Consider the following 15,092-nt stretch of genomic DNA (forward strand, 5'->3'; position numbering starts at 1 on the left):
TTAGTAAAACCCCCAAAATAAGAATTCTACAACTGGATTTGTGAATTTCTGAAAAAAAAAAAACAAAGAAATCTAGTCTCCTATACTGTATTTTCTAGATTAAAGTGGGTAACTGTGGTTTAGAAAATGGCTTAAAATATCTTTGACTTTTCCCAATTAAATACCCTTTTCTAGAAATAATTTAAAACAGCTTTGAAGATTATAAGCAATGCAGGTTATTGTTATACTAAGACACTTTTATATTTTGGGAAAATACTTTTTTAAAATAGAGAGAAAATTATTTGTCAAATACTTTATTTACCTTATGAGGGACAATGATACCATCTTGTGACTGTAATGAACGGTTCTTATGTGGGGGACAGACCGTATTCTCCCTAGTCTCTCCCTTTACATATTTGACATTATACAGAAATGAAATATCCCTAGAAAATAAGAAAAATATATTTACAAATAAATTTTCTGTCTGGCTACTGGATAAGAGTGGGTAAGGTCCACATACATCCTTCTGCTGGGTAAAAATAGGCATTTGTATCAGCAAAGCTGATATTCTTACCTCATCCTTTACTAAGATGACTGAGGCATTAGACATGAGTTCCCCCCATGTTCTTTGTCTTCTCTATTTGAAAATTCTTGTTCACATCACAAATTCTTTCATTTCTTTCAGTCTCAGGCTAAAATGTAATTCTCATCCTCCCCAAGATTATTCCCTCCAATTACATCCCTGATTTCATCTTTGCCTACATCCTCAAGGAGCTTATTCCATTAATCATAACTTCTGGGTATCTCCCCTTCTATTGGATCCATTCCCTTAGTCCATAACTCAAGCGTTTTATGAAAAATCTTTCCTTGACCATGAATCATTGTCATGTCATCATGGTGTTTGTCTCTCTCTCTCCCGCTATCTCTTTCTATTAAAAATAAAACTTTTTTGAAATTTCTGAAACTGTTCTCCAGAAAGCTGATGATGGCTTCCCACTGCCAAGTTAAACCCCCTGTTATCAGTTTTTATCTTCCGCTACATCCATGGAATATTCTCCAGGATTGATTACCACACTTTTTCCAAAACACTCTCCTCATCTGTCCTCTGTTACCGGACTCTCCTGGTTCTTTCTTCCCATTCTAACTATACCTTCTCAGACTCCTCTGTGTCCTCCTGCCTATGAGATGGAAATTCTCCACAAAGTTCTGTCCTTATCCCTCTACCCTTCTATATTCTCTCCCTTGGAAAGGTCATCAAATCTCATCTTATCAGAGTTGTCATTTCTACGTACAAATGAATTCTTCTCTTTCCCTTCTAATTTTTCACCTTCCTGTTTTCACTAAGGAAACCCTGGTGGCGTAGTAGTTTAATGCTATGGCTGCTAACCAAAAAGTCAGCAGTTCGAATCTACCAGGTGCTCCTTGGAAACTCTATGGGGCAGTTCTACTCTGTCCTATAGGGTCGCTATGAGTCGGAATCAACTCAATGGCAATGGGTTTGGTTTTTGGTATTCCCTAATTCTGTCCATAGCACCACCACTCATCAAAATCACAGCATCTGTTTTAGACTCCTTGTCATTCTTTTCCTCAACATTCAATCTATCACTGCTGTTTTTGTTGTTAGGTGCCACTGAGTTAATTTTCAACTCATGGTGACCCCATGTGATACAGCATTGCTGCCTCAAAGGGTTTTCTCGGCTGTAATTTTTTTTTAATCTTTATGAGAGCAGGTCACCAGGTCTTTCTCCCATGGAGCTTCTGTGTGGGTTCGAACCACCAACCTTTCAGTTAACAGCTGAGCACTTAACTGTTGCTCTACCAGCGCTCCTAAATCTATCGTTACCACTTATTAATTTTATAGCCACTGTCACATCATTCTAGCAGTTAGTACTTTTGTCACTTTCCAATGTCTTTATTACTTTTTATGTGGATTCTCTAGTCTCAGTATATTCTACATGCAGCTGCCAGATTCATCTCCCTATAGGATAAGTTTTTGCTTTTTGTTTTTTTTTAAGGTTTTTTTTTGTGTGTGTGAAAATGTACAAAGAAAAACATACACCAACTCAACAATTTCTACATGTATAATTCAGTGACATTGATAACATTCTTCAAGTCTTGCAACCATTCTTGCTATCTTTTTCCAAATTATTCCACCACCATTAACATAAATTCACTACCCCCGAAGCTTCTCATCTAACCTTCGAGTTGCTGTTGTCCATTTGATTACATGTAGATAAAATTCTTTAAAAGAGTACAATCCTCAAGGCAGACATTATTAATTAGGCTAAACTACTGTTTGGCTTAAAAATGACCTCAGGGGACAGTTTTGGTTTAAGGTTTAAAGAATATCTCAAGGCAATAGTTATGGGGGTCACCTAGCCTGAATGGCTCCAGAAGTGCTGGATTCCATCAGAGTTTTAAATTCTGTTCCATACTTACTCCCCTTTTGATCATGATTAATCTATAGAATATTGACCAAAACAAATGTTTTGAGTCCAATAATGGTAGCTAGGCACCATCTAGTTCTTCTGGTCTCAGGGCAAAAGAAGCAGTTGTTCGTGGACACAATTAGACATGCATTCCAGTTCCTCCCCCCATTCCTGACTCTCCTTCCTCTGCTGCTCATGGCAAATAGAGACCAACTGTTGTAACCTGGATGACCACTTACAAGCTTTTAAGATCCCAGGCACTATGCAACGAACTAGGAGGTAGAACAGAAACACTAAAAACAATATTAGGCCAATTGACTGGGCTATCTCATGAAACCATGACACTGAACGTCCAAACCAAGAAAGCGTCCCATGAGGTGTTTGGTTGTACATAAGAAGTCCCTATAGCATAGTTTTAATCATGCCACTTACTGCACAAAATTTTCAGATGTGTATGATCCTCCCCCTATTTTGAGGTCATTTTTGATCTGTTTCAGGCTATCTTTCCATTCTCATTTTGGAGTACTCGCTTTCCTATACATTATTACATTCTACCTATAGTGGAAATCCACTGATTTTGCTGGCCAGGCATCCATTTCCCCCTCTTTAAAATAACTATAACCTGATTTCCCTCTGAGGAATCACCCTGCTCCCACTGTTCAAGAGGTACTATCAAAAAAGGTTCTTTACATTAGAAGAACTAAATACAGGAACTCACACTTCCTGAATTTAAAATATATTATACAGCTACAGTAATCAAAATATTCTGGTACTAGTACACCAGTAGACACACAGACCAATGGAATAGAATTGACAGTTCAGAAATACACCTACACTTCTCTGGTCAATTGGTTTTTGACATGGTTGCTAAGTCCACTCAATGAGGAGAGAAGAGTCTCTTCAATAAATGGTGTTGGAAAAATTGGATTTCCACACGCAGAAAAATGAAACAAGATACATGCCCCACACCATACACAAAAACAAATTTAAAATGGATTAAAGACCTACATGTGAAAACTAAAACTGTAAAATTCTTAGAAGAAAATGCAGGGGCAAGGCTTTCAGGTCTAGCTTTGAACAACGGATTATCTAATTAAAAAAAAAAAACCATGAACTACAAAAAACAAAATAAATGAGGCCTCATAAAACTTAAAAACTTTTGTTCACTAAAAGACTTCACCAAAAAAGTAAAAGACAAGCTACCAACTGGGAGATTATCTTTGGAAACCATACATCCGATAAAAATGTTAACAACCAAAATATATATAAAACTTTGACAACTTTACAACAAAAAGACAACCCATCAAAAAATGGGCAAAGGACTTGAATAGACATTTCATCAGTAAGGACATTCAAATCGCCACCAAACACATGAAAAGTTGCTCAACACCACTAGCTGTCAGAGAGATGCAAATCAAAACCTCAGTGAGATACCATTTAACTCGTTTTTTTAAGATGGCTAAGGAAACCCTGGTGGCGTAGTGGTTAAGTACTATGGCTGCTAACCAAAAGGCCAGCAGCTCAAATCCACCAAGCACTCCTTGGAAACCCTATGGGGCAGTTCTACTCTGTCTTATAGGGTCGCTGTGAGTCAGAATCTACTCAACGGGACTGTTTGTTTTTTTTGAAGATGGCTAAGATAAAAAAAAAAGAAGAAGAAAATAACAAATGTTGGTGAGAACATGGCGAAATTGGAAGCTTTACCCTTATCCACTGATGGTGGGAATGCAAAATGGCACAGTTGTGGAAAACTGTGGGGCGGTTCCTCAAAAAACTAAAAATAGAATACCATATGACCCAGCATATGGTATTCTGAATAGGTATATACCTGAAAGAACCAAAAGCAGAGGCTCAAAGAGATATTTGTACACCAGTGTTCACTGCAGCACTATTCGCAATGCCAAAAAAATGAAAACAACAGATGCCCATCAACAGATGAATGGATAAACAAAATGTGGTAAATACATGCAATGGAATAGTCTGAGTAGTCAGCCAGCAAGAGAAATGAAGTATTGATACATGCTACAATATGGATGGAGCTGGAAGACACTATTCTGAGTGGAGTAAGTCAATCACAAAAGGACAAATATTGTATGATCTCACTTATATAAAAAGATAAGAATAGACAAACGTAGGGAGACCAAAACTTCTTAGTGGTTACTAGGAGTGGGGGAAGGGGGAAAAAGGAGGTTATTGCTTATGAAGCACTGAGTTTCAGTTTACAGTAATAGAAAAAAATGTATTAAGGGTAAAGTTGTTCAGCCAATTAATGCAATTGCTGTCAATAAGTTCAGAAACCCTGGTGGCATAGTGGTTAAGTGCTACAGCTGTAAACCAAGAGGTCGGCAGTTTGAATCCGCCGGGTGCTCCTTGGAAACTCTACGGGGCAGTTCTACTCTGTCCTATAGGGTTGCTATGAGTTGGAATCGACTTGACCGCAGTGGGGTTTTTTGGGTTGTCAGTAAGTTGTACACCTGTAAAAAGATGAATTGGTAAAAGTTGTGTGAGAGATATATTTACAACAATGACAAAAAAAAAAAAAAAAGAGTAGCTGCCAAGGCTGTTTATGTACAACCAAACACCTTGTGGGATTTGTTTCCTCGGTTTGGAGGTTTAGGGTCATAGTTTCATGGAACATCCCAGTCAATTGTCCTAACATCATGTTTAGTGTGCCTGTTCTACCTCCAAGTTTATTGCGTACTGCCTGGGAAACTTAAAAACTTAAAAGCTTGCAAGCAGCCATCTAAGGCAACACAATTGGTCTCTATTCTCCTTGAGCAACAGAGGAAGAAGGAGAGTCAGGAATAGGAGGAAGAAATGACCTGTGTGGCTAATTGCCTCCATGAACCACTGCCTCCTTTGCCATGAGACCAGAAGAACTGGATGGTGCCCGGCTACCATTACTGAATGTTTTGATCAAAGATTCTATAGCAGAACTGTGATCAAAAGAGGGAAAAAGGTAGAACAAAATATCAAATTCTCATGGAATACAGCATTTCTGGAGCTATGGAGGCTAGCTGAACCCCTGAAACTATTGCCCTGAGATAATCTTTAAACCTTAAACCAAAAATATCCCAGGAAGTCTTAAAACCAAACAACTAGTAAAGAACTAGTAAAGAATGTCTGTCTTGAGCATTGTGCTCTTTTAAGATCTATTTATACAGGATGAAATTGACAACAGCAACTTGAAGGATGAGATAGGAAACTCAGCGAATAGTGAGTTTATGCTAAGGGGGGAGGAACAACTCTGGAAAGAAAGATGAGAATGGTTGCACAACATGAAGAACGTAATCAATGTCAATGAATTGTACATGCAGAAATTGTCGGATTGGTGTATGTTCTGCTGTGTATTTTCTCAACAATAACAAAAAAAAAATAAACTATAAAAAAAGAGAAATTTTTTTTTCAAATAAGGTTCTCTACATTAGTGGAGAACCTAGTGAAATTATAATAAAGTCTGTAGCTTAGTTAGTAGTATTGTGTCAACATTAATTTCCTGGTTTTCATAAATTACCATGATTATGTAAGATGTTAATATTAGGGGAAACTGGGTGAAGAGTATATGGAAACTCGCTTTTTTTTTTTAACATTTTATTTTGTCTTTAGGTGAAGGTTTACAGAGTAAATTAGTTTCCCGATCAATAATTTATATACAAATTATTCCGTGACATTAGTTGCAATCCCCGCAATGTGTCAGCACTCTCCCCATTACTACCCTGAGTTCCCCATTTTCATTTGTCAGGTTTTCCTGCCCCTTCCTATCTTTGCTTTTGTGCAGATGTTCCCTTTTGGTCTCATATAGATGATTGTTCTGAGGAGCACTTTCCTCACAGGCGTAATTTATTTCATAGGCCTGTCTATTATTTGGGTGAAAAGTTATCTCTGGGCGTGGCTTCAGTTCCAAGTTAGAAGGGTGTCTAAGGGCCGTAGTCTCAGCCATTCTTCTAGTCTCTATTGGTTCAGTAAGTCTGGTCTTTTTAATGAATTTGAGTTTTGTTCTACATTTTTTCCCCACTCTAACCAGGACCTTCCATTGTGATCTCGGTCAAAGCAGTCAGTAGTGGTAGCCACTCACCATCTAGTTCTTCTGGTCTCAGCCTAGTGGAGGCTATGGTTTCTGTGGTCCATCACTCCTTTGGACTAACTGCTTCCTTGAGTCTTTGGTCTTCTTCACTCTCTTTTACTCCAGCAGAGAGAGACTGATACTTCTATTTTAGATGGCCACTGGCAAGCTCTTAAGGCCCTAGATGCTACTCACCAAAGTATGATGTAGAACATTGTCTTTATGAACTGTTATACCAATTGACCTAGATGTTCCCTGAGACTATGGTCCCTAGCCTTCAAGCCCAGTAACTCAGTCTCATGAGGTGTTTGGTTACATCTAGGAAGGTTCCATGACTGTTCCCCTGTGTGTTCTATTATGTACATGAATATAGGTAGCACATACAAATATAAATGTAGAAATACCCATAGCTAAACCTACATATGCATATGAATGTACTCCCATACCCTCTCCCACACCTTGTAGGATTGTATATATTATAGTATTTACCATATAGTTCCTTTTATTCTTGCGTACCTCTCAGTGTCGTCCCTGGCTTTGGCCATGTTGTGCTGATTTCCCCCTTACTGTGTTGCCTTTCCCTTCACCAAAATTAACACACTTCTACTATCTAGTTAGTGATTTTCCCTCCCTCCCCCTCCCATTCCTGGTAACCATCAAAGAATGTTTCTTTCTGTGTGTAAATCTTTTCTTAACTTTTTATGATAGTGGTCTCATACAATATTTGTCCTTTTGTGATTGGCTTATTTCACTCAGCATAATGTCCTCCAGATTCAGCCATGTTACAAGATGTTTCATGGATTCATCATTATTCTTTATTGTTGGATAGTATTCCATTGAGTGTAGGTACCAGAGTTTGTTTATCCATTTACCCACTGATGGACATTTAGGTTGTTTCTACCTTTTTGCTATTGTTAATAATGCTGCAATGAACATGGGTGTGCATATGTCTATTCATGTGATGGCTCTTATTTCTCTAGGATATATATCTAGAAGTGGAATTGCTGGATCATACCGTATTTCTATTTCTGGCTTTATAAGGAAGCACCATTCCATTTCCCACAGTGGTTGTACCATTTTACATTCCCACCAGCAGTGTATAAGACTTCCAATCGCCCCACAACTTCTCCAAACTTTATTGTTTTGTTTTTTGATCAGTGCCATTCTTGCCAGGGTGAGATGGTATCTCATGGTAGTTTTGATTTGCAACACTCTAATGGCTAATGGGAAAACCTGGTGGTGTGGTTAAGAGCTACGGCTGCTAACCAAAAGGTCAGCAGTTTGAACCTACCAGGTGCTCCTTGGAAACCCTATGGGGCGGTTCTACTCTGTCCTATAGGGTCACTATGAGTCAGAATCAACTCGACGGCAATGGGTTTGGGTTTGGTTTGGAATGGCTAATGATCGCAAGCATTTCCTCACATAATCTGTTAGCTGCCTGAATGTCTTCTTTGATGAAGTGTCTGTTCATGTCCTTAGCCCATTTTTTAGTTGGCTCATTTGTCTTTTTGTTGTTGAGGTGCTGAATTTTTCTATAAATTTTAGAGATTAGGCTCTTCCTGGATATGTCCTAGCCAAAAATTTTATCCCAGTCTGTAAGTTCTCTTTTTACTCTTTTGGCAAAGTCTTTTGATGAACGTAAGTGTTTAGTTTTTAGGAAGTTCTGGTTATCTAGTTTATCTTCTGGTATTGTGTATTTTTTAGTTATGTTTGATATTCTATTTATGCCACATATTAGGGCCTCTAGCATTGTCTCTATTTTTTCTTCCATGATCTTTAGAGTTTTAGGTTTTACATTTAGGTCTTTGATGCATTTTGAGTTAGTTTTTGTGTATGGTGTGAGGTATGGATCTTGTTTCATTTTTCTGCAAATGGATATCCAGTTTTGCCAGCACCATATGTTAAAGAGCCTTTCTCTTCCCCATTCAATGGACTTTGACCTTTAGTCAAAGATCAGCTGTCCATAGGTGGACGGATTTATTTCTAGGTCCTCAATTCTGTTCCATTGCTCTGTGTGTCTGTCGTTGTACCAGTACCAGATGTTTTGACTACCGTGAGGTTCTGAGATCATGGAGTGTGAGGTCTCCTACTTTGTTCTTCTTCTTCAATAATACTTTGTTTATCCAGGGCCTCTTTCCCTTCCATATGAAGTTGGTAATTCGTTTTTCCAACTCATTAAAGAATGTTGCTGGAATTTGGATCAGGATTGCATTATACCTATACATTGCTTTGGGTAGTATTGACATTTTCACAATGTTAAGTCTTCCTATCCATGAGCATGGTATGTTTTTCCACTTATGTAGGTCTCTTTTGGTTTCCTGCAGTAGTGTTTTGAAGTTTCCTTTGTATAAGTCTTTTACATCCATTTAAAAAAAAAAAAACTGTTGCCATCAAGTCGATTTCGAATCATAGTGACCCTGTAGGAAAGAGGAGAACTGCCTCATATGGTTTCCAAGGAGTGACTGGTAGATTTGAACTGCCCACCTTTTGGTTAGCAGCCAAGCTCTTAATCACTGCACCACCAGGGCCTTATATATAGTAAGATTTATTCCTAAGTATTTTATATTTTGGGGGGCTCCTGTACATAGTATTGTTTTTGTGATTCCCTTTGCAGAGTTCTCTTTGTTAGTGTAGAGGAGTCCAACCGATTTTTGTATGTTAATCTTCTACTCTGCTACTTTGCTGAAAACCTGTATTAGTTTCAATAGTTTTCTTGTGGAATCACTTGGATTTTCTATGTATATGATCATATCATCTGCAAACAGGGATAGTTTTACTTCTTCCTGGCCAATTTATATGCTTTTTATTTCTCTTTGTTGGCTTATTGCTCTAGCTAGGACTTAAAGCACAATATTGAATAGAAGTTGTAAAAAAGAACACCCTTGTCTGGTTTCCATACTCAAGGGGAATGATTTCAGTCTCTCTCCACTGAGAATAATGTTCACTGTTGGTATTGTACAAATGCCCTTAATTACGTTGAGTAATTTCCCTTCTATTCCTATTTTGCTGAGAATTTATCAGGAGTGGGTGTTGGACTTTATCAAATGTCTTTTCTGTATCTATTGACATGATCATGATTCTTGTTGGTTGTTTTACTTATGTAGTGAATTACATTCCCCACGTGTCTGTTAGTTTGTCGTACTGTGGGGGCTTTCGTGCTGCTGTGATGCTGGAAGCTATGCCACCAGTATTCAGATACCAGCAGGGTCACCCATGGAGGACAGGTTTCAGCTGAGCTTCCAGACTAAGACAGAAGGACCCGGCAGTCTACTTCTGAAAAACATTAGCCAGTGAAAACATTATGAATAGCAGCGGAACATTGTCTGATACAGTGCCGGAATATGAGTCCCTCGGGTTGAAAGGTTCTCAAAATATGACTGAGGAAGAGCTGCCTTCTCAAACTAGAGTCGACCTTAATGATACAGATGGAGTAAATCAATATCCTAGGCATTAGTGAGCTGAAATGGACTGGTACTGGCCATTTTGAATCGGACAATCATATAGTCAGTCTACTATGCTGGGGATGACAACTCGAAGAGGAATGGTATTGCACTCATCATCAAAAAGAACATTTCAAGATCTATCCTGAAGTACAACGCAGTCAGTGATAGGATAATATCCATATGCCTACAAGGAAGACCAGTTAATATGACTATTATTCAAATTTACACACTAACCACTAGGGCCAAAGATGAAGAAATAGGAGATTTTTATCAGCTGCTACAGTCTGAAATTGATCAAATATGCAATCAAGATGCATTGATAACTACTGGCGATTGGAATGTGAAAGTTGGAAACAAAGAAGAAGGATCAGTAGTTGGAAAATATGGCTTTGGTGACAGAAACAATGCTGGAGATTGAATGATAGAATTTTGTAAGACCAACGACTTCTTCATTGCAAATACCTTCTTTCACTAACATAAACAGCGACCTCACCAGATGGAACACACAGAAATCAAATTGACTAAATCTGTGGAAAGAGACGATGGAAAAGCTCAATATCATCAGTCAGAACAAGGAGGCCAGGGGCCAACGACGGAACACACCATCAATTGCTCATATGCACGTTCAAGCTGAAACTGAAGAAAATCAGAGCAAGTCCACGAGACCCAAAATATGACCTTGAATATATCCCACCTGAATTTAGAGACCATCTCAAGAATAGATTTGACGCATTGAACACTAGTGACCGAAGACCAGACGAGTTGTGGAAGGACATCATCCATGAGGAAAGCAAGAGGTCACTGAAAAGACAGGAAAGAAAGAAAAGACCAAGGTGGATGTCAGAGGAGACTCTGAAACTTGCTCTTGAGCATCGAGCAGCTAAAGCAAAAGGAAGAATTGATGAAGTAAAAGAACCGAACAGAAGATTTCAAAGGGCCTCTTGAGAAGACAAAGTAAAGTATTATAATGACACGTTCAAAGAGCTGGAGATGGAAAAGCAAAAGGGAAGAGCACGCTTGGTGTTTCTCAAGCTGAAAGAACTGAAGAAAAAATTCAAGACTCGAGTTGCAATAGTGAAGGTATTCCATGCGGAAAATATTAAACGATGCAGGAAGCATCAAAAGAAGATGGAAGGAATACACAGAGTCATTATACCAAAAAGAATTAGTCGATATTCAAACATTTCCAGAGGTGGCATATGTTCAGGAACCGATGGTACCGAAGGAAGAAGTCCAAGCTGCTCTGAAGGCACTGGCGAAAAACAAGGCTCCAGGAATTGATGGAATATCAATTGGGATGTTTCAACAGATGCAGCGCTGGAGGCGCTCACTCGTCTATGCCAAGAAATATGGAAGACAGCTTCCTGGCCAAATGATTGGAAGAGATCCATATTTATGCCTATTCCCAAGAAAGGTGATCCAAACGAATGTGGAAATTATAGAACAATATCATTAATATCACACGCAAGCAAAATTTTGCTGAAGATCATTCAAAAAAAACGGCTGCAGCAGTATATCGACAGGGAACTGCCAGAAATTCAGGCTGGTTTCAGAAGAGGACTTGGAACCAGGGATATCATTGCTGATGTCAGATGGATCCTGGCTGAAAGCAGAGAATACCAGAAGGATGTTTACCTGTGTTTTATTCACTATGCAAAGGCATTCGACTGTGTGGATCATAACAAACTATGGATAATACTGCGAAGAATGGGAATTCCAGAACACTTAATTGTGCTCATGAGGAACCTTTACATAGATCAAGTGGCAGTTGTTCGGACAGAACAAGGGGATACTGATTGGTTTAAAGTCAGGAAAGGTGTGTGTCAGAGTTGTATTCTTTCACCACACCTATTTAATCTGTATGCTGAACAAATAATATGAGAAGCTGGACTATATGAAGAAGAACAGGGCATCAAGAGTGGAGGAAGACTCATTAACAACCTGCGTTATGCAGATGACACGACCTTACTTGCTGAAAGTGAAGAGGACTTAAAGCACTTACTAATGAAGATCAAAGACCACAGCCTTCAGTATGGATTACACCTCAACATAAAGAAAACAAAAATCCTCACAACTGGACCAATGAGCAACATCATGATAAACGGAGAAAAGACTGAAGTTGTTAAGGATTTCATTTTACTTGGATCCACAATCAACAGCCATGGAAGCAGTAGTCAAGAAATCAAAAGACACATTGCATTGGGCAAATCTGCTGCAAAGGACCTCTTCAAAGTGTTGAAGAGCAAAGATGTCACCCTGAAGACTAAGGTGCACCTGACGCAAGCCATGGTATTTTCAATCGCATCATATGCATGTGAAAGCTGGACAATGAATAAGGAAGACCAAAGAAGAGTTGACGCCTTTGAATTGTGGTGTTGGCGAAGAATATTGAATAATTACCGTGGACTGCCAAAAGAACGAACAAATCTGTCTTAGAAGAATTAAGTACAACTAGAGTGCTCCTTACAAGCAAGGATGGCGAGACTGCGTCTTACATACTTTGGACATGTTGTCAGGAGGGATCAGTCCCTGGAGAAGGACATCATGCCTGGCAGAGTACAGGGTCAGCGGAAAAGAGGAAGACCCTCAACGAGGTGGATTGACACAGTGGTTGCAACAATGAGCTCCAGCGTAACAACGATTGTAAGGATGGCGCAGGACCAGGCAGTGTTTCATTCTGTTGTGCACAGGGTCACTATGAGTCGGAACCTACTCGACGGCACCTAACAACAAGAACAAGTGAATTTCATTGATTGATTTTCTAATGTTGAGCCATCCTTGCCATGATAGTTGTTTGTGTGTCAACTTGGCTGGGCCATAATTCTTAGTGTTTTGGCAGTTATGTAGTTTGGCAGTCGTATAATGAAGCAATCACTTCATTATCAGATCTGATATAATGTGATCACTTCCATGATGGGATCTGCTGTGAGTAGCCAATCAGGTGAAAGGGAGTTTCTTTGGGCGTGTGGCCTGCATCCAAAATAGGTAGACTTTCTGGCAAGGTTCACTGGCTTTTGCTTGCTCTGAATCCTGCAGCTATCTCCTTTTCACCTGACCTCCAGTTATTGGGACTTGAGCTAGCAGCTGACTTGCTAATCTTGGGATTCTTCAGTTCCTGCAGCTATGTGAGTCAGGAGAAACCTCCAGCCTGACACACAGATTTGGGACTTTCCAGCCTCTATAACTGCGTGGGCCATTTCCTTGGTGTGTGTGTGTGTGTGTGTGTGTGTGTATATACACACTTCACTGGTTTTGCTTCTCTAGAGAATCCACCCTAAGGCACCTACATACCTCATATGAATCCCACATGGTTGTGATGTATTATTTTTGTGATATCCTGTTGTATTCTATTGGCTAGAATTTTTTTGAGAATTTTTTGCGTCTCTATCCAATTCATGAAGGATATCGCGCTATAATTTTCTTTTTTAGTGTTCCCTTTGCCTGGCTTTGGTATCAGGGTTATGATGGCTTCATAGAATGAATCTGGAAGTACTCCTCACTTTTCTATGTTCTGAAATGCTTCAAGCAACATTAGTGTCAACTCTTCTCTAAATGTTTGGTAGAATTTTCCAGTGAAGCCATCTAGGCCAGGGCTTTTTTTGTTGTTGTTGTTGGGAGTTTTTTTAATTACCTCTTCAATTTCTTCTTTTGTTATGGGTCTATTCAGATTTTCTACCTCAGTTTGTGTTATTTTAGGTAGGTAGTGTGTTTCTAGAAATTTGTCCATTTCTTCTAGGTTTTCAAATTTATTAGAATATAGTTTTTCATAATATTCTGTTCTGGTCCTATTTCTGTTGGATCTGTTGAAATATCATCCATCTCATTCCTTAATTGGGTTTTTGCATTTTCTTCTTTTCTTCTGTCAAATTGGCTGTGATTTGTCAATTTTATTGATCTTTTCAAAGAACCAACCTCTAGTCTTGTTGATTCTTTCAATTTGTTCTTCTGTTTTATGTTTCATTTATTTCTGCTCTAATCTTTGTTATTTCCTTTCTTCTGGCTGTGGGCTTCTTTCGCTGCTCTTTTTCTATATATTTGAGTTGTAGGATTAAGGTATTGATTTTGGCCTTTTCGTCTTTTTTAATACGTGGGTTTATTGCTATAAATTGCTTTCATTACACAGTGGTTTTTAAGCAAGGTGTTATTCAGTTTCCATGTATTTGATTTTTTTCCCTAGTTCTTCCTGGTATTGATTCCTAGTTTTATAGCATTGTGATCAGAGATGCTTTGTATTGTATCAATATTTTTTAACTTATTGAGCCTTGCTTTGTGGCCTAGAATATGGTTTTCTGGAGAATGATTCAAGTGCCCTGGAGAAGAATGTGTACTGTGCTGCCGTTGGGTGTATTGCTCTGTATATGTCTATAAGGACAGGTTGGTTGGTTGTGTTGTTCAGATCTTCTGTATCTTTGCTGAGTTTCTTTTTAGTTGTTCTATCTTTTATTGAAAATAGTGTGTTAAAGTCTCCTACTATTGTTGTGGAATGGTCTATTTCTCTTTTCAATACCGTTAGAGTTTACGTATTTTGGAGCTCTGTCATGAGTACATAAATATATAATATGGTTATGTCCTCAAGGCTGACTGACCTTTCAATCATTATATAGTGCCCTTCCTTTTTTCTTATGCTGAATTTTGCCTTAAAGTCTGTTTTATCAGAGCTTAATATTCTCTTTCCTGCTCTTTTTTGGTTATTGGTTTTTTTAATATATTTTTTCCATCCTTTGATTTTTATCTTATTTTTTTAATTGTACTTTAGATGAAGGTTTACAAAGCACACTAGCTTCTCATTAAACAATTAACACACATATTGTTTTGTGCCATTGGTTGCCAACCCATGACATGTCAACACCCTCCCCTTCTCGACCTCAGGTTCCCTATTACCAGCTTTCCTGTCCCCTCTTGCCTTCTCGTCCTCACCCCCGGGCTGGTGTGCTCATTTGGTCTTGTTTTGTTTTATGGGACTGTCTCATCTTTGGCTGAAGGGTGAACCTCAGGAGTGACTTCATTATTGAGCTATGGGGGTGTCCAGGGGCCATACTCTCAGGGATTCTCCAGTCTTTGTCAGACCAGTAAATCTGGTCTTTGTGTGTGTGTGTGTGAGTTAGAATTTTGTTCTACAGTTTTCTCCAGCTCTGTCTGGGACCCTCTATTGTGATCCCTGTCAGAGTAGCCAGTGGT

The 15,092-nt window shown here is 38.8% G+C and overlaps 1 protein-coding gene across 1 annotated transcript in view; it reads right to left on the bottom strand.

Moving 5' to 3' along the window:
* Positions 1 to 15,092, bottom strand: part of AXDND1 (axonemal dynein light chain domain containing 1) — a 190,812-nt gene that overhangs the window by 149,510 nt on the left and 26,210 nt on the right. The window contains exon 4 of the mRNA XM_064276579.1: positions 302 to 422. Coding sequence (XP_064132649.1) covers positions 302 to 422 — 121 coding nt within the window. The remainder of the gene's footprint in view (positions 1 to 301; positions 423 to 15,092) is intronic.

Source organism: Loxodonta africana, chromosome 25 (genome assembly GCF_030014295.1).
Source record: "Loxodonta africana isolate mLoxAfr1 chromosome 25, mLoxAfr1.hap2, whole genome shotgun sequence".
Lineage (NCBI taxonomy): Eukaryota > Metazoa > Chordata > Mammalia > Proboscidea > Elephantidae > Loxodonta > Loxodonta africana.